Source organism: Lampris incognitus, chromosome 11 (genome assembly GCF_029633865.1).
Source record: "Lampris incognitus isolate fLamInc1 chromosome 11, fLamInc1.hap2, whole genome shotgun sequence".
NCBI lineage: Eukaryota > Metazoa > Chordata > Actinopteri > Lampriformes > Lampridae > Lampris > Lampris incognitus.
In genome coordinates, this window is record NC_079221.1 from 57,919,423 (window position 1) to 57,941,057 (window position 21,635).

Consider the following 21,635-nt stretch of genomic DNA (forward strand, 5'->3'; position numbering starts at 1 on the left):
CTTTTCATCAGTGCCACTGTCTCCAAACCATACAACATAGCTGGTCTCACAACCATCTTGTAAACCTTCCCTTTAACTCTTGCTGGTACCCTTCTGTCACACATCACTCCTGACCCTCTTCTCCACCCACTCCACCCTGCCTGCACTCTCTTCTTCACCTCTCTCCTGCACTCCCCATTACTTTGGACAGTTGACCCCAAGTATTTAAACTCATACACCTTCATCACCTCCACTCCTTGCATCCTGACCATTCCACTGTCCTCCCTCTCATTCACACATAGGTATTCCGTCTTGCTCCTACTGACTTTCATTCCTCTTCTCTCCAGTGCATACCTCCACCTCTCCAGGCTCTCCTCCACCTGCACCCTACTCTTGCTACAGATCACAATGTAATATGCAAACATCATAGTCCATGGAGACTCCTGCCTGATCTTGTCCGTCAACCTGTCCATCACCATTGCAAACAAGAAAGGGCTCAGAGCCGATCCTTGATGTAATCCCACCTCCACCTTGACCCCATCTGTCATTCCAACCACACACCTCACCACTGTCACACTGCCCTCATACGTATCCTGTACCACTCCTACATACTTCTCTGCAACTCCCGACTTCCTCATACAATACCACACCTCCTCTCTCGGCACCCTGTCGTATGCTTTCTCTAAATACACAAAGACACAATGTAACTCCTTCTGGCCTCCTCTATACTTCTCCATCAATATTCTCAAAGCAAACATCTCATCTGTGGTGCTCTTTCATGGCATGAAACCATACTGCTGCTCGCTGATCATCACCTCTCCTCCTCTTAACCTAGCTTCTATTACTCTTTCCCAAATCTTCATGCTGTGGCTGATCAACTTTATACCTCTGTAGTTGCTGCAGTTCTGCACATCACCCTTGTTCTTGAAAATCGGTACCAGTATGCTTCTTCTCCACTCCTCAGGCATCCTCTCACTTTCCAGGATTGTGTTAAACAATCTAGTTAAATACTCCACTGCCACCTCTCCTAAACACCTCCATGCCTCCACAGGTATGTCATCAGGACCAACTGCCTTTCCATTCTTCATCCTCTTCATAGCTGCCCTCCCTTCCTCCTTGCTAATCCACTGAACTTCCTGATTCACTATCCCTACATCATCCAACCTTCTCTCTCTCTCATTTTCTTCATTCATCAGCCCCTCAAAGTATTCCTTCCACCTTCTCAGCACACTCTCCTCGCTTGTCAGCACATTTCCATCTCTATCCTTGATCACCCTAACTTGCTGCACATCCTTCCCAGCTCGGTCCCTCTGTCTAGCCAATCGGTACAAGTCCTTTCTCCTTCCTTAGTGTCTAATCTGTCATACAACTCACCATACACCTTTTCCTTTGCCTTTGCCACCTCTCTCTTCACTTTACACTGCATCTCCTTGTACTCCTGTCTACTTTCTTCATCTCTCTGACTATCCCACTTCTTCTTTGCCAACCTCTTCCTCTGTATACTTTGCTGTACTTCCTCATTCCACCACCAAGTCTCCTTGACTTCTTTCCTCTGTCCTGATGACACACCAAGTACCTTCCTAGCTGTCTCCCTCACTATTTCTGCAGTGGTTTTCCAGCCATCTGGCAACTCTTCACTACCACCCAGTGCCTGTCTTAACTCCTGCCTGAACTCCACACAACAGTCTTCCTTCTTCAACTTCCACCATTTGATCTTCGGCTGTGCCTTCACTCTCTTCCTCTTCTTGGTCTCCAAAGTCATCCTACAGACCACCATCCGATGCTGCCTAGCTACGTTCTCCCCTGTCACCACCTTGCAGTCTCCAATCCCTTTTAGATGGCGCCTTCTACATAAGATATAGTCCACCTGTGTGCCCTTTCCTCCACTCTTGTACGTCACCCTGTGTTCCTCCCTCTTCTTGAAATATGTATTCACCACAGCCATTTCCATCCTTTTCACAAAATCCACCACCATCTGTCCTTCCACATTTCTCTCCTTGACACCATACCTACCCATCACCTCCTCCTCACCTCTGTTCCCTTCACCAACATGTCCATTGAAGTCCGTTCCAATCACCACTCTCTCCTCCTTGGGTACCCTCTCCACCATGTCGTCCAACTCACTCCAGAATTCTTCTTTTTCATCCATCTCACACCCAACTTGCGGGGCATATGCGCTGATAACATTCATCAATACACCTTCAATGTGCAGGTTCATACTCATCACTCTGTCTGACACTCTCTTCACCTCCAGCACGCTCTTGACATACTCTTCCTTCAGAATTACCCCCACCCCATTACTCCTCCCATTCGCACCATGGTAGAAGAGTTTGAACCCACCTCCGATACTCCTGGCCTTACTCCCCTTCCACCTGGTCTCTTGCACACACAGTATACCTACCTTTCTTCTCTCCATCATGTCAGCCAGCCCTCTCCCTTTACCAGTCATAGTGCCAACATTCAAAGTTCCAACTCTCACCTCCACACGCCTCCCCTTCCTCCTCTCCTGCTGCCTCTGGAAATGCCTTCCCCCTCTCCTTCTCCTTCACCCAACAGTAGCATAGTTTCCACCGGCACTCTGCTGGCCAACAGCACAGGTGGTGGTCGCTGGTAACCTGGGTCTCGACCGATCCGATATGGAAATCTGATTTATGATCCACATATTGGTGGCAAAGATTTTCTGCGAGATGCCCTTCCTGACTCAACTCTCCTCATTTATCCGGGCTTGGGACCGGCACTAAGAATGCACTGGCTTGTGCATCCTCAGTGGAGGGTTAAACACAACCACACTGAGACTGTTTTACTAAAAAAAGAATCGACATTTTCTTATTGGGTCTAATTTCTTTTTCACTTATCCCATCTTCATTCCATCTTCAACATTAGCCAAACTTTTAAAAACGTCTCGTGTTTTGTCTTGAGTTTGTCTTATCTTGATGAACCTTGACTTGCTGTCAGCCAATATAAATAACAGATCTCAGAGCAGCTAATAATCACACCAACACCTCCAGGATTTATTTTCTTCACGTTCCAACAAATAAAGATGGGAAAGCAGTGGGAGGAGGTTCAACACTTCTCTTCCCGTCGCTCTCCCCTCCTCGTCCACTCTCCCGAGGATTGCTCCTCCGTTGAAGTTGCCTCTATGTTTGTCAGTCATGATGATACTGCATCAATAATTCTAATGAAATACACTTCTGTAGCTTGCTCTATCCAACGGTCTATCGTAATGCTTGAGTGTGATGGTCTCTGGCTGATCTGCTGCTCTCGGATCAGATCAGATCAGATCATCCTTGGCTTGGTTGATGCTGCAGTCGTCATCTTGGAGCTGAGCCTGAGGTTTCCATGGAAACTAGGGAGCTATTGGTCACTAGTCTGGAGGATTTGGAGGGGTTGCACGACCGTGGCCTACTTCTGTTCTGTAAAGAGGATGGATGGAAAAGTGTGTGTGTGTGTGTGGCCTTTATGTCCTGTAGACATTGTTAACCTGATAAACACACTGACCTTGATAAGAACGACAACACACCTCTCCTTCCCTGTCTATTCCTGTCTGTCCTCATCTGTCTTTCTTTCAGTTCATCTTTCTGTCTGTCTGTCTCTCTGTGTTTGTTTAGTATTCTGTGTACTGTGATCAGTATTAGCCTCATGCTGTCTCTTGCTGTCCGTCCTCATCCTTTTGTATTCAGTTCAGACCCAGCTGTTGTGTTTGTATTGCTAGGTGGCGCTGTGAAATGATATCACGTGTCCTCTAGACATGAGGAGAAGAAGAGCTGAAGGTCTGAACTGTTTCCTCGATGCTGTTTTAGCAAGTCGATCTGTGGCTGGAGATTTCCTTTTAGCCCAGCACAGAAACAAACTGAAGCAGGCCAGCGGCAGTTCTCAAGTCTTCCGTGTTTGGGTTTTAGAAAACCCACCGGTCCCGACAGTGGGGGAGAGGGACAGGGTGTACTGTGGCGAGCATAGCGTACGCCACAAAACCGACATTTATCACTTACACCTTGACTAATAAGGGTAAGAAAAGCATGAACTGCTACTACCCCCTGTACAAGTCTCCACTGTAAGTCAGCAACCTTCTTTGTTAGTGGTGGTTTGTATAAACCCCTCCAAGCAGGTCTGACATCAACTCCCGTGCCCAGATGACTTCACCAAGGTGTGTCGACACGACTGTGTAGTTTACCCTTGTTTAGACACTTAACCATCATTCCATACAGTAATTTGCCTTTTGCCTCTTCTAAATTTAGAAAAGTACTTCTCTTCTCATCTAAAAAAGAACCTGAACAGTCATCAAAACTAGGACGAATACTTAAATGAGGAAAAGGATCATCTGTATGGGGCGAGATCAAACCATTGCTGTATTCATTTAACAGGAGGGATTCAGGTCCCGTCAGGCAGCGTCTCCAATGGTCAAGTAGCTTGTTGATGATCCTCACAGGACGCACCCCCAGACCAGCCGCTAGAACAGCTGCATTGTTCACGTCAGGTCCAGCAGTGCTCACCACCGATCCAAGGGTTAGAGTCCCAGCTCTGCAGAACACTTCTGTGACTGCTGATCCTGCCCAGCAGGGGGTATGCAGATGTCCTCCATGCACCACAGGCTCCCTCAAAAGCCATTATAATGAGTCACTTTGCACTTTCCTCTCTTTCACCAATATTTTCCACACTGTGAAAACTCTGCGGTAGAAAGGTGGCAAGGTCTGGAACTTCAGAGTCTTTAGATCCATGAGGAACAGTGAGTCATGCAGTCCCAGACCAACAAACTTCTGCAAAACTGTGTGCCAGTGGTTTCCACACCAAGTCTTTTGGGCCATAAAGCAGCCTCTGGATAAAATGAAGGCGGAAAACAGCACCTCTACTGGCCAAACGTATAAGTCCTTGTCCTCCTTCCTCCTTTGGGAGAAAAGAACAGCCTGGGGAATCCAATGCAGTTTATCTCAAAAGAAATCACCCAGAACAGCTTGAATTCATGAAAGGAAGTTTGAAGGGGGACCAACACAAACTAATGGGTGCCATAATGAAGAGGACACGAGGTTGTTGATTACAAGTGTCCTCCCTCTGTAAGACATGCTTGGCAAGAGCCATTTCTGCTTTTTTTTAAAAAGATTTATTTATTGACAACACACCAAACAAATACACTGTCATTTTTGTTTTAAGTACAAAATACAACAACAGAAAACCGAGAGGAGAAAAAAAACACAGGCAAAAGGGAAAGAAAAAAGCAAAATAAACACACCCTCCCACCCCATCCCCCCATCCCAACAATGGTACAATGCTCAACATCATTCACAACTTCAGGTCCTTTAAGGACATGTTAAGAAAAGAAAAAAAAACACAACACAACACAACAGTTCTAATAGGTGAGTCCACTCAGTGGATTTATTGAAGGGAGAGAGTCCAAGAGAGTCCCAAATGTTATTAGATATTGCAGTTTTCCCCTGGCATTGTATAGAATCTTCTCTGGAGTGCAGTATGATGAAAGTTCCTTCAGCCAGTGCTTTTGTGATGGTGAGTTTTCTGATGTCCGGTTTATAAGGGTAATTTCCCCCCCGCAGTGCTGGCAAGTAATACGAAATACTTCGTACGGCGAGTTACTGTTAGCATGTCAACATCACCCAATAGCCAAATCCTGGGGTCATATGGTATTTGGTACTCTATGGTATCTGAAACAGTGGTTATAATGAACTTCCAGAACTCTTCCAGGTAAGGACCACTCCAGAGCATATGGAGCAGCTTGCCTTCAGTTATCTTACACCTCTGGCACATGGCGGATATATTCCCATCAATCCTGTGTGGGGTGAGATGTGTTCTGTGAAAAATATTCAATTGCACCTGCCTGTGATTTGTAGAGACTAGAACTGTCTGAGGTCTTTCCAAAATATTTTGCCAATCAGGGACACTGTAGTTGCTTGCATTCTAGGTCTGTTTCCCATTTGCGTTTAATAGACAACCTCTCAAAGATTGATAGATTTCTATTTAGGATGTTGTATACTGAGGATATCAGCCCCCTAGCGGAGGAGACTGGTATGTTAAGCAAATGATCCTCTAGGGGTGATTCATTTGGAATAAATGGGAAATCTATAGAATTATCTTGGACCCAGTGTCTGATTTGAAGGTATTTAAAGAGATTGTGTCTTGGCAAATTAAATTTGGAAGATAGTTGTTGACATGTAGACAGTATATTGCCACTATATAAGTCTTCAACAGTTTTTATCCCATTATTGACCCGTTTCTTTAATGTTCCATCAGCTATAAGATTTTGAATGTTGGGGTTATCCCATAAAGGGGTCTTTCTTAATAATGAGATATCTATTCCCTAAATTGTGTGGGACTCCTGCCATGCCCCAAAGGTGTTCCGAATTATGGGGTTCTTTGTGATTGACGAGAGGCTTTTCTTTGTGCCCAAGAAAGGAATTATTTTCAAAGGAGTAGTATTCAGCTCATGTTGTTCTATAGATAGCCATCTAACCTCATTACCCTCAGTGTGCAGCCAAATCCATATCGGCCAGAACTGAGATGCCAGATAGTAGCATCTGAAATTGGGAAGGTTTAAACCATCTTTAGTATGAGGGGCCTGGAGAGTAGAGTTTTACTCTTGGGATTTTAGTTTGCCACAAAAATGAGGTGAGAAGTTTGTTAAGTTCGTTGGAAAAGCTCTTGGGGACTCTCAGAGGGATACAAATGAAAAGGAAGGTAAGCTTTGGTAATACATACATTTTAATTATGTTCACTCTACCAATTAGGGACAGTGGCACGTTGGTCCATCTCTGAGTGTCTGTCTTAATTTTCTCCAAGAGATTCAAATAGTTGTCTTTGAGCACTTTGTCGTGGTGTTTTCTGATGTTGATGCCCAGGTATTTAAAACCACAAGGACATACCTGCAGGTGTTCAGTGAGTGTTCTGATGTTCAAGTTCTGTGTGTTTAAGGGCAGAACCTCACTCTTGGATACGTTTATTTTGTATGCCGAGGCTGCGCTATATTCTTGTAGACATTGAAAAAGTGGAGGGACCAAATCAGCTGGGTCAGTTAGGTATGTTAAAACGTCGTCTACGTAGAGAGGTATTTTGTGCTCAGAAGTACCAAATTTGATACCAGAGATGGCAGTATTGGCCCGAATGACGATAGTGAGCAGTTTGATGGCGATCGAAAGTAACAATGGCGAGATGCAACAGCCCTGTCGGACCCCTCTAGAGAGCGAGAAAACATCCGACAGGACCCCATTAATCTCTCCCTGGAATTCATGGCTTCTAGCCCTTGAAACATGAAGCTAGGCTTGATCCTGTCAAACGCCTTCTCAGCAACCATTGATATTATCAGCATGGGTTCCCTTTTCCTCTGTGCGTAGTCCACAATATGGAATAACCGGCAGACATTGTCTGACCCTTGTCTATTCTTAGTAACTCCTGTTTGATCGGGATGAATTATCTTTAACATAGTGTCTTCTCATCTGGTAGCTAGTAACTTGGAAATAATTGTATAGTCGACGTTCAACAGGCTTAGAGGCCTGTAGGAGTCACACCTCTGTCGGTCCTTATCAGGTTGTGGTAGCAGTGTTACAGTTCCTAATTCTAGAGTGCTGGAAAAGTCCTGGCCAAACTCATGTTACACAGGCTGGTAAAACACATCTCAGAGGAGCTGTTGCCTGAGTCACAGTGTGGGTTTAGGAGGAATAGGAGTACTGTGGACATGGTGTTCACAGCACGGCAACTCCAAGAGAAGTGCAGGGAGCAACATCAGAACCTCTTCATAGCCTTCATCGACCTGTCAAAGGCTTTCGACACAGTCAACAGGGACATCCTATGGAACATCCTCCTGAAGTTTGGCTGTCCACGAAAGTTTGTCAACATCCTTCAAAGATTTCACGTGGGGATGATGGCACGTGTGACCATTGGAGGCCAGGAATCCGAGCCCTTCAGGGTGTGCACCGGGGTACGTCAGGGGTGCATCCTTGCTCCAGTTCTCTTCAACATATTCCTCCTGTGTGTGACATTGCTGCTCCACAAGGAAATCAGGAAGGACAGTGGGGTTACTGTGGACTTCAGACTAGATGGAAACCTATTTAACATCCGTAGGCTCCAAGCGGTCACAAAAATGACATCGGAGCACATCATTGAGTTACAGTACGCAGATGACTGTGCAGTTGTGGCCCACACACCCGAGGCACTACAAGCTACCCTTGCAGCTGCTACAAGGGCGTATGGTAGGCTGGGGCTCTCTATAAATGTGGCAAAGACTGAAGTAGTATGCCAGTGGGCATCTACTCCTCCATCTCATTCACCAACCTTCAACATCTCCGACAAACCACTCGCAACAGTGGAATCCTTCAAATACCTGGGCAGCTTCCTCTCTGATGACTGCAGCATCAGCAGGGAGATGCAAAACCGGATTAAACAAGCGTCATCCTCTTTTGGCAGACTTAGGAGAAGGGTCTTTCAAAACAAAGACCTCAACCTCCACACCAAAATATCTGTCTACTTGGCAGTTGTCATCACGACTCTCCTCTACAGCTGTGAGGCGTGGACCCTGTACAGCCACCACCTCAGGATGCTTGAGGCCTTCCACATCAGATGCCTACAATGCATCCTGAGGAGAACCTGGCGTGACCGAGTGCCCCATACTGAAATACTCCGCAAGACCAACTGCATCAGCATGGAGGCTACCGTCACCCAGCACCAACTTCGCTGGCTCAGTCACGTCACCAGGATGCCAAAGGAGCGCTTACCGCGTAAAGTGCTGTATGGCCAGCTACATCTTGGCCGCTGCTTGGCAGGGGGCCAGAAAAACGGTACAAAGACCAGCTGAAGACCATCATAAAGAAGTGCGGCCTGAACCCGAGCCAGCTGGAAGACACTGCCGCCCAACGCTCCATCTGGCGGCAGCTCTGTCAACAAGGGGTGCAAAACCTCGAGAAGGACCGCGGTGATCGACGGACCAGAAGACGTCTGAAGAGACATGAAGCCAGTACCACACCTACACCCCCAGTCAGTGATTTCACCTGTTCTGTCTGTGGCAGACATTGTGGATCGCGGATTGGGCTTTACAGCCATAAGAAGACTCACAAGTGACAGAGGCAGGATTGTCATCATCGGACACGACGGACAACCTAAAGCAAAAGTGTGTGTGTGTGTGAGCAAGAGAGACAGACCAAAGTTACACATTTTAGTGGTGTTTTTACCTGGTTTTTGTTTGACTTTCTGTGTAGTTTTATAGTTTATAGAAGTAGCGCTGCATGGCTGCTGTTGTCCAGAGCAGACTGAGCTTCTCCCAAAGCTGAAACTACCACCACCTACCAATACCAACTACAACCACCACCTACCAATACCAACTACAACCACCAACTACCAATACCAACTACAACCACCAACTACCAATACCAACTACAACCACCAACCACCAACTACAAACCACCAACCACCAACTACCAATACCAACTACAACCACCACCTACCAATACCAACTACAACCACCAACTACCAATACCAACTACAACCACCAACTACCAATACCAACTACAACCACCACCTACCAATACCAACTACAACCACCAACTACCAATACCAACTACAACCACCAACCACCAACTACAAACCACCAACCACCAACTACCAATACCAACTACAACCACCACCTACCAATACCAACTACAACCACCACCTACCAATACCAACTACAACCACCACCTACCAATACCAACTACAACCACCAACTACCAATACCAACTACAACCACCAACTACCAATACCAACTACAACCACCAACCACCAACTACAAACCACCAACCACCAACTACCAATACCAACTACAACCACCACCTACCAATACCAACTACAACCACCAACTACCAATACCAACTACAACCACCACCTACCAATACCAACTACAACCACCACCTACCAATACCAACTACAACCACCAACTACCAATACCAACTACAACTACCAATACCAACTACAACCACCAACCACCAACTACAAACCACCAACCACCACCTACCAATACCAACTACAACCACCAACTACCAATACCAACTACAACCACCAACCACCAACTACAAACCACCAACCACAACTACCAATACCAACTACAACCACCACCTACCAATACCAACTACAACCACCAACTACCAATACCAACTACAACCACCACCTACCAATACCAACTACAACCACCACCTACCAATACCAACTACAACCACCAACTACCAATACCAACTACAACTACCAATACCAACTACAACCACCAACCACCAACTACAAACCACCAACCACCAACTACCAATACCAACTACAACCACCACCTACCAATACCAACTACAACCACCAACTACCAATACCAACTACAACCACCAACTACCAATACCAACTACAACCACCAACCACCAACTACAAACCACCAACCACTAACTACCAATACCAACTACAACCACCACCTACCAATACCAACTACAACCACCAACTACCAATACCAACTACAACCACCAACTACCAATACCAACTACAACCACCAACTACCAATACCAACTACAACCACCAACTACCAATACCAACTACAACCACCAACCACCAACTACAAACCACCAACCACCAACTACAAACCACTAACTACAACCACCAACTACTGGCTGTGGTTTCTTACCCTCAGCCCTCAGTTTTCCCCCATATTCTGGCCTTTTTTTCTTTTCTTTTCTTTTTGTATTTTCCCCCATTTTCTCCAAATTGTACTTGGCAAAGTACCCCTACTCTTCCGAGCCGTCCCGGTCTCTGCTCCACCCCCTCCGCTGATCCGGGGAGGGCTGCAGACTACCACATGCCTCCTCCCATACATGTGGAGTCACCAGCCACTTCTTTTCACCTGACAGTGAGGAGTTTCACCAGGGGGATGTAGCGTGTGGGAGGATGCTGCTATTCCCCCCAGTTCCCCCTCCCCCCTGAATGGGTGTCCCGACCGACCAGAGGAGGCGCTAGTGCAGCGACCAGGACACATACCCACATCCGGCTTCCCACCCGCAGACACGGCCAATTGTGTCTGTAGGGACGCCCGACCAAGCCGGAGGTAACACGGGGATTCGAACCGGCGATCCCCGTGTTGGTAGACAGGGGAATAGACCACCACGCCACCCGGACGGCCCGTTCTGGTATCTTGTTAATCTCTCAGACGGGCTGCGGTCTGTCTACACCGGGCTGTTTGGTTGACCTGTAAGAAACACAGGAGCCGGGTCATCTGATGCTCATGTTATTGTGTCACACCGTCTCACACACACTACACACACCGTCTCACACACACCGTCTCACACACACTACACACACCGTCTCACACACACCGTCTCACACACACTACACACACCATCTCACACACCGTCTCACACACACACACTACACACACCATCTCACACACCGTCTCACACACACTACACACACCGTCTCACACACACTACACACACCATCTCACACACCGTCTCACACACACACACTACACACACCATCTCACACACCGTCTCACACACACACACTACACACACCATCTCACACACCGTCTCACACACACTACACACAGTCCACACACCGTCTCACACACACACATTACACACACCATCTCACACACCGTCTCACACACACACACTACACACACCATCTCACACACCGTCTCACACACACTACACACAGTCCACACACCGTCTCACACACACTACACACACCATCTCACACACCGTCTCACACACACACTACACACACCATCTCACACACCGTCTCACACACACACACTACACACACCATCTCACACACCGTCTCACACACACTACACACAGTCCACACACCGTCTCACACACACTACACACACCATCTCACACACCGTCTCACACACACACTACACACACCATCTCACACACCGTCTCACACACACACATTACACACACCATCTCACACACCGTCTCACACACACACACTACACACAGTCCACACACCGTCTCACACACACACACTACACACAGTCCACACACCGTCTCACACACACACATTACACACACCATCTCACACACCGTCTCACACACACACACTACACACACCATCTCACACACCGTCTCACACACACTACACACAGTCCACACACCGTCTCACACACACTACACACACCATCTCACACACCGTCTCACACACACACTACACACACCATCTCACACACCGTCTCACACACACACATTACACACACCATCTCACACACCGTCTCACACACACACACTACACACACCATCTCACACACCGTCTCACACACACTACACACAGTCCACACACCGTCTCACACACACTACACACACCATCTCACACACCGTCTCACACACACTACACACAGTCCACACACCGTCTCACACACACTACACACACCATCTCACACACCGTCTCACACACACACTACACACACCATCTCACACACCGTCTCACACACACACATTACACACACCATCTCACACACCGTCTCACACACACACACTACACACACCATCTCACACACCGTCTCACACACACTACACACAGTCCACACACCGTCTCACACACACTACACACACCATCTCACACACCGTCTCACACACACTACACACAGTCCACACACCGTCTCACACACACTACACACACCATCTCACACACCGTCTCACACACACACTACACACACCATCTCACACACCGTCTCACACACACACATTACACACACCATCTCACACACCGTCTCACACACACACACTACACACACCATCTCACACACCGTCTCACACACACTACACACAGTCCACACACCGTCTCACACACACTACACACACCATCTCACACACCGTCTCACACACACACTACACACACCATCTCACACACCGTCTCACACACACACATTACACACACCATCTCACACACCGTCTCACACACACACACTACACACACCATCTCACACACCGTCTCACACACACTACACACAGTCCACACACCGTCTCACACACACTACACACAGTCCACACACCGTCTCACACACACTACACACACCATCTCACACACCGTCTCACACACACACACTACACACACCATCTCACACACCGTCTCACACACACTACACACAGTCCACACACCGTCTCACACACACTACACACACCATCTCACACACCGTCTCACACACACACTACACACACCATCTCACACACCGTCTCACACACACACACTACACACACCATCTCACACACCGTCTCACACACACTACACACAGTCCACACACCGTCTCACACACACTACACACACCATCTCACACACCGTCTCACACACACACTACACACACCATCTCACACACCGTCTCACACACACACATTACACACACCATCTCACACACCGTCTCACACACACACACTACACACACCATCTCACACACCGTCTCACACACACTACACACAGTCCACACACCGTCTCACACACACTACACACACCATCTCACACACCGTCTCACACACACTACACACAGTCCACACACCGTCTCACACACACTACACACACCATCTCACACACCGTCTCACACACACACTACACACACCATCTCACACACCGTCTCACACACACACATTACACACACCATCTCACACACCGTCTCACACACACACACTACACACACCATCTCACACACCGTCTCACACACACTACACACAGTCCACACACCGTCTCACACACACTACACACACCATCTCACACACCGTCTCACACACACTACACACAGTCCACACACCGTCTCACACACACTACACACACCATCTCACACACCGTCTCACACACACACTACACACACCATCTCACACACCGTCTCACACACACACATTACACACACCATCTCACACACCGTCTCACACACACACACTACACACACCATCTCACACACCGTCTCACACACACTACACACAGTCCACACACCGTCTCACACACACTACACACACCATCTCACACACCGTCTCACACACACACTACACACACCATCTCACACACCGTCTCACACACACACATTACACACACCATCTCACACACCGTCTCACACACACACACTACACACACCATCTCACACACCGTCTCACACACACTACACACAGTCCACACACCGTCTCACACACACTACACACAGTCCACACACCGTCTCACACACACTACACACACCATCTCACACACCGTCTCACACACACACACTACACACACCATCTCACACACCGTCTCACACACACTACACACAGTCCACACACCGTCTCACACACACTACACACACCATCTCACACACCGTCTCACACACACACTACACACACCATCTCACACACCGTCTCACACACACACACTACACACACCATCTCACACACCGTCTCACACACACTACACACAGTCCACACACCGTCTCACACACACTACACACACCATCTCACACACCGTCTCACACACACACTACACACACCATCTCACACACCGTCTCACACACACACATTACACACACCATCTCACACACCGTCTCACACACACACACTACACACACCATCTCACACACCGTCTCACACACACTACACACAGTCCACACACCGTCTCACACACACTACACACACCATCTCACACACCGTCTCACACACACTACACACAGTCCACACACCGTCTCACACACACTACACACACCATCTCACACACCGTCTCACACACACACTACACACACCATCTCACACACCGTCTCACACACACACATTACACACACCATCTCACACACCGTCTCACACACACACACTACACACACCATCTCACACACCGTCTCACACACACTACACACAGTCCACACACCGTCTCACACACACTACACACACCATCTCACACACCGTCTCACACACACACATTACACACACCATCTCACACACCGTCTCACACACACACACTACACACACCATCTCACACACCGTCTCACACACACTACACACAGTCCACACACCGTCTCACACACACTACACACAGTCCACACACCGTCTCACACACACTACACACACCATCTCACACACCGTCTCACACACACACACTACACACACCATCTCACACACCGTCTCACACACACTACACACAGTCCACACACCGTCTCACACACACTACACACACCATCTCACACACCGTCTCACACACACACTACACACACCATCTCACACACCGTCTCACACACACACACTACACACACCATCTCACACACCGTCTCACACACACTACACACAGTCCACACACCGTCTCACACACACTACACACACCATCTCACACACCGTCTCACACACACACTACACACACCATCTCACACACCGTCTCACACACACACATTACACACACCATCTCACACACCGTCTCACACACACACACTACACACACCATCTCACACACCGTCTCACACACACTACACACAGTCCACACACCGTCTCACACACACTACACACACCATCTCACACACCGTCTCACACACACACTACACACACCGTCTCATACACCGTCTCACACACACTACACACAGTCCACACACCGTCTCACAGACACTACACACAGTCCACACACCGTCTCACACACACTACACACAGTCCACACACCGTCTCACACACACTACACACAGTCCACACATCGTCTCACACACACTACACACAGTCCACACACCGTCTCACACACACTACACACAGTCCACACACCGTCTCACACACACTACACACAGTCCACACACCGTCTCACACACACTACACACACCATCTCACACACCGTCTCACACACACACTACACACACCGTCTCATACACCGTCTCACACACACTACACACAGTCCACACACCGTCTCACACACACTACACACAGTCCACACACACTACACACAGTCCACACACCGTCTCACACACACTACACACAGTCCACACACCGTCTCACACACACTACACACAGTCCACACACCGTCTCACACACACTACACACAGTCCACACACCGTCTCACACACACTACACACAGTCCACACACCGTCTCACACACACTACACACAGTCCACACACCGTCTCACACACACTACACACAGTCCACACACCGTCTCACACAAACTACACACAGTCCACACACCGTCTCACACACACTACACACAGTCCATACATCGTCTCACACACACTACACACAGTCCACACACCGTCTCACACACACTACACACCGTCTCACACCGTCTCACACACACTACACACCGTCTCACACCGTCTCACACACACTACACACAGTCCACACACCGTCTCACACACACTACACACAGTCCACACACCGTCTCACACACACTACACACAGTCCACACATCGTCTCACACACACTACACACAGTCCACACATCGTCTCACACACACTACACACAGTCCACACACCGTCTCACACACACTACACACAGTCCACACACCGTCTCACACCCACTAACCTGCTGACTGTCTCTGTGCAGGTGGTGAACTGGCTGGAGGGTCCGGGCTGTGACCAGCTGAAGTCTCACTGGGCCATCGGAGACTCCATCAGAGCTTCTCAGGCCCTGCAGCAGAAACACGAAGAGATCGAAAGTCAGCACAGTGTGGGTACACACACACACACACACACACACACACACACACGCACACACACACATGCACACACTCTCCATGCTGTTGTGTCTCCAGTGAGACAGCTCCCTCTGCTGGATGTTATGTTAATAATCTGGCTGAGTCTCATAAGTAGAAATGAATAATTCTGCTGACTGTCGGGGGGTGTCAAAGAGTACAGAAGACCCCGGCCCAAGGCCCAGGGGGGACCCATGCCACAGAAGACCCCGGCCTAGTCAGTTTAAAGAGTCATCTTAAAGACTCATCTTAGAGTCATGTTAGAGTCATCTTAAAGAGTCATCTTAGAGTCATGTTAAAGAGTCATGTTAAAGACTCATCTTAGAGTCATGTTAGAGTTATCTTAAAGAGTCATCTTAGAGTCATCTTAAAGAGTCATCTTAAAGACTCATGTTAAAGACTCATCTTAGAGTCATGTTAGAGTCATATTAAAGAGTCATCTTAGAGTCATGTTAAAGAGTCATCTTAAAGAGTCATGTTAAAGAGTCATGTTAAAGACTCATCTTAGAGTCATGTTAGAGTCATCTTAAAGAGTCATCTTAGAGTCATGTTAAAGAGTCATCTTAAAGACTCATGTTAGACTCATCTTAGAGTCATGTTAGAGTCATCTTAAAGAGTCATGTTAAAGAGTCATGTGAAATAGTCATGTGAAAGAGTCATGTTAAAGAGTCATGTTAGAGTCATGTTTAAGAGTCATGTCATAGTCATCTTAAAGAGTCATGTTAAAGAGTCATCTTAAAGAGCCATCTTAGAGTCATTAAAGAGTCATCTTAAAGAATCATGTTAGAGTCATGTTAAAGAGTCATCTTAGAGTCATGTTAAAGAGTCATCTTAAAGAGTCATCTTAAAGAGTAATGTTAGTCATCTTAAAGAGTCATCTTACAGTAATTTTAAGGAGTCATCTTAGAGTCATGTTAAAGAGTCATGTTAAAGAGTCATGTTAAATAGTCATGTGAAAGAGTCATGTTAAAGAGTCATGTTAGAGTCATGTTTAAGAGTCATGTCATAGAGTCATCTTAAAGAGTCATCTTAGAGTCATTAAAGAGTCATCTTAAAGAATCATCTTAAAGAGTCATCTTAAAGAGTCATCTTAAAGAGTCTTGTTAAAGAGTCATGTTAAAGAGTCATGTTAAAAAATTTTCTTAAAGTCATCATAAACAGTCATCTTAAAGAGTCATCCTTAAGAGTCATGTTAAAGTCATCTTACGGAGTCATCTTAAAGAGTCATCTTAAAGAGCCATCTTAAAGAGTCATCTTGAGTCATGTTAAAGTCATGTTAAAGAGTCATCTTAGAGTCATGTTAAAGAGTCATCTTATAGAGTCCTCGTAGTCATGTTAAAAGAGTCACGTTAAAGATTAATCTTTAAGTTATGTTAAACAGTCATGTTAAAGTGCCATCTTAGAGTCATGTTAAAGAATCATCTTAAAAAGTCATCTTAAAGAGTCATGTTAGAGTCATCTTAAAGAGTCATCTTAAAGAGTAATGTTAGAGTCATGTCAAAGAGTCATCTTAGAGAGTCATGTTAAAGAATCATCTTAAAGAGTCATGTTAGAGTCATCTTAAAGAGTCATCTTAAAGAGTAATGTTAGAGTCATGTCAAAGAGTCATCTTAGAGAGTCATGTTAAAGAGTCATGTTAGAATCATCTTAAAGAGTCATCTTAAAGAGTAATGTTAGAGTCATGTTAAAGAGTCATGTTAAAGAGTCATGTTAGAGTCATGTTAAAGAGTCATGTTAGAGTCATGTTAAAGAGTCATCCTAAAGAGTAATGTTAAGGAGTCATCTTAAAGAGTCATGTTAGAGTCATGTTAAAGAGTCATGTTAGAGTCATGTTAAAGAGTCATGTTAGAGTCATGTTAAAGAGTCATCCTAAAGAGTAATGTTAAGGAGTCATCTTAAAGAGTCATGTTAGAGTCATGTTAAAGAGTCATGTTAGAGTCATGTTAGAGTCATGTTAGAGTCATGTTAAGGAGTCATCTTAAAGAGTCATCTTAAAGAGTCATCTTAAGGAGCCATCTTAAAGAGTCATCTTAAAGAGCCATCTTAGAGTCATTAAAGAGTTATCTTAAAGAGTCATCTTAAAGAGCCATCTTAGAGTCATTAAAGAGTCATCTTAAAGAGTAATGTTAGAGTCATGTTAAAGACTCATCTTAGAGTCATGTTAAAGAGTCATGTTAAAGAGTCATGTTAGAGAGTCATGTTAAATAGTCATGTGAAAGAGTCATCTTAGAGTCATGTGAAAGAGTCTTGTTAAAGAGTCATGTTAAAGAGTCATCTTAAAGAGTCATCTTAAAGAATCATGTTAGAGTCATGTTAAAGAGTCGTCTTAGAGTCATGTTAAAGAATCATCTTAAAGAGTCGTCTTAAAGAGTAATGTTGGTCATCTGAACGAGTCATCTTAAAGAGTCATGTTAAAGAGTCATCTTAAAGAGTCATGTTAGAGTCATCTGAACGAGTCATGTTAAAGAGTAATGTTAGAGTCATGTTAAAGAATCATCTTAAAGAGTCATCTTAAAGAGTCATGTTAGAGTCATCTGACCGAGTCATGTTAAAGAGTCATCTGAAAGAGTCATGTTAGAGTCATGTTAAAGAATCATCTTAAAGAGTCATGTTAAAGAGTCATCTTAGAGTCATTAAAGAATCATCTTAAAGAGTCATCTTAAAGAGTCATCTTAAAGAGTCTTGTTAAAGAGTCATGTTAAAGAGTCATGTTAAAAAATTTTCTTAAAGTCATCATAAACAGTCATCTTAAAGAGTCATCCTTAAGAGTCATGTTAAAGTCATCTTACGGAGTCATCTTAAAGAGTCATCTTAAAGAGCCATCTTAAAGAGTCATCTTGAGTCATGTTAAAGTCATGTTAAAGAGTCATCTTAGAGTCATGTTAAAGAGTCATCTTATAGAGTCCTCGTAGTCATGTTAAAAGAGTCACGTTAAAGATTAATCTTTAAGTTATGTTAAACAGTCATGTTAAAGTGCCATCTTAGAGTCATGTTAAAGAATCATCTTAAAAAGTCATCTTAAAGAGTCATGTTAAAGAGTCGTCTTAGAGTCATGTTAAAGAATCATCTTAAAGAGTCATGTTAGAGTCATCTTAAAGAGTCATCTTAAAGAGTAATGTTAGAGTCATGTCAAAGAGTCATCTTAGAGAGTCATGTTAAAGAGTCATGTTAGAATCATCTTAAAGAGTCATCTTAAAGAGTAATGTTAGAGTCATGTTAAAGAGTCATGTTAAAGAGTCATGTTAAAGAGTCATGTTAGAGTCATGTTAAAGAGTCATGTTAGAGTCATGTTAAAGAGTCATCCTAAAGAGTAATGTTAAGGAGTCATCTTAAAGAGTCATGTTAGAGTCATGTTAAAGAGTCATGTTAGAGTCATGTTAAAGAGTCATGTTAGAGTCATGTTAAAGAGTCATCCTAAAGAGTAATGTTAAGGAGTCATCTTAAAGAGTCATGTTAGAGTCATGTTAAAGAGTCATGTTAGAGTCATGTTAGAGTCATGTTAGAGTCATGTTAAGGAGTCATCTTAAAGAGTCATCTTAAGGAGCCATCTTAAAGAGTCATCTTAAAGAGCCATCTTAGAGTCATTAAAGAGTTATCTTAAAGAGTCATCTTAAAGAGCCATCTTAGAGTCATTAAAGAGTCATCTTAAAGAGTAATGTTAGAGTCATGTTAAAGACTCATCTTAGAGTCATGTTAAAGAGTCATGTTAAAGAGTCATGTTAGAGAGTCATGTTAAATAGTCATGTGAAAGAGTCATCTTAGAGTCATCTTAGAGTCATGTGAAAGAGTCTTGTTAAAGAGTCATGTTAAAGAGTCATCTTAAAGAGTCATCTTAAAGAATCATGTTAGAGTCATGTTAAAGAGTCGTCTTAGAGTCATGTTAAAGAATCATCTTAAAGAGTCGTCTTAAAGAGTAATGTTGGTCATCTGAACGAGTCATGTTAAAGAATCATCTTAAAGAGTCATGTTAGAGTCATCTGAACGAGTCATGTTAAAGAGTCATCTTAAAGAGTCATGTTAGAGTCATGTTAAAGAATCATCTTAAAGAGTCGTCTTAAAGAGTCATGTTAAAGAGTCGTCTTAGAGTCATGTTAAAGAATCATCTTAAAGAGTCGTCTTAAAGAGTAATGTTAGAGTCATCTGAACGAGTCATCTTAAAGAGTCATGTTAGAGTCATGTTAAAGAGTCATCTTAAAGAGCCATCTTAAAGAGTAATGTTAGAGTCATGTTAAAGAGTCTTGTTAGTCATGTTAAAGAGTCATGTTAAAGAGTCATCTTAATGAGTCATCTTAAAGAGCCATCTTAAAGAGTAATCTTAAAGAGCCATCTTAGAGTCATTAAAGAGTCATCTTAAAGAGTCATGTTAGAGTCAGGTTAAAGAGTCATCTTAGAGTCATGTTAAAGAGCCATCTTAAAGAGTCATCTTAAAGATTCATGTTAGAGTCATCTTAAAGAGCCATCTTAAAGAGTCATGTTAGAGTCATGTTAGAGTCATCTTAAAGATTCATGTTAGAGTCATCTTAAAGAGCCATCTTAGAGTCATTAAAGAGTCATCTTAAAGAATCATGTTAGAGTAATCTTAAAGAGTCTTGTTAAAGAGTCATCTTAAAGAGTCTTGTTAGAGTCATGTTAAAGAGCCATCTTAAAGAGTCATGTTAAAGAGCCAATCAGATCGCTTGATTCACGCTCTCCATTTTATCGCGTTTTAACTGGTACCTTCCAGCCCATCCGGAACCAGTACTGTCTGTGAGCAGGGTTTCCAATCTGGTCCCTGCCTGTGTGTGTGTCTGTGCAGGAGTGGTTTGCGGTGTATGTGGAGTTGAACCAGCAGATCGCTGCCTTGCTCAGTGCAGGTGATGAGGAAGACCTGCTGGAGCTGAAGGGTTTACAGCAGCAGCTGAGTGACGTCTGCTACAGGCAGGCAACACAGCTGGAGAGCAGACAGAGTGTCCTGCAGTCTGCTCACACCTTCCACAGCACTGCCCATGATGTGAGCGCACACACACACACACACACACATACATACAGATAAATGTATGCATTCATCTTTTGT

At 45.1% G+C, this 21,635-nt stretch overlaps 1 protein-coding gene across 1 annotated transcript in view; it reads left to right on the top strand.

Moving 5' to 3' along the window:
• Nucleotides 1-21,635, top strand: part of sestd1 (SEC14 and spectrin domains 1) — a 63,480-nt gene that overhangs the window by 31,741 nt on the left and 10,104 nt on the right. The window contains exons 11-12 of the mRNA XM_056289263.1: nucleotides 16,435-16,557; nucleotides 21,378-21,572. Coding sequence (XP_056145238.1) covers nucleotides 16,435-16,557; nucleotides 21,378-21,572 — 318 coding nt within the window. The remainder of the gene's footprint in view (nucleotides 1-16,434; nucleotides 16,558-21,377; nucleotides 21,573-21,635) is intronic.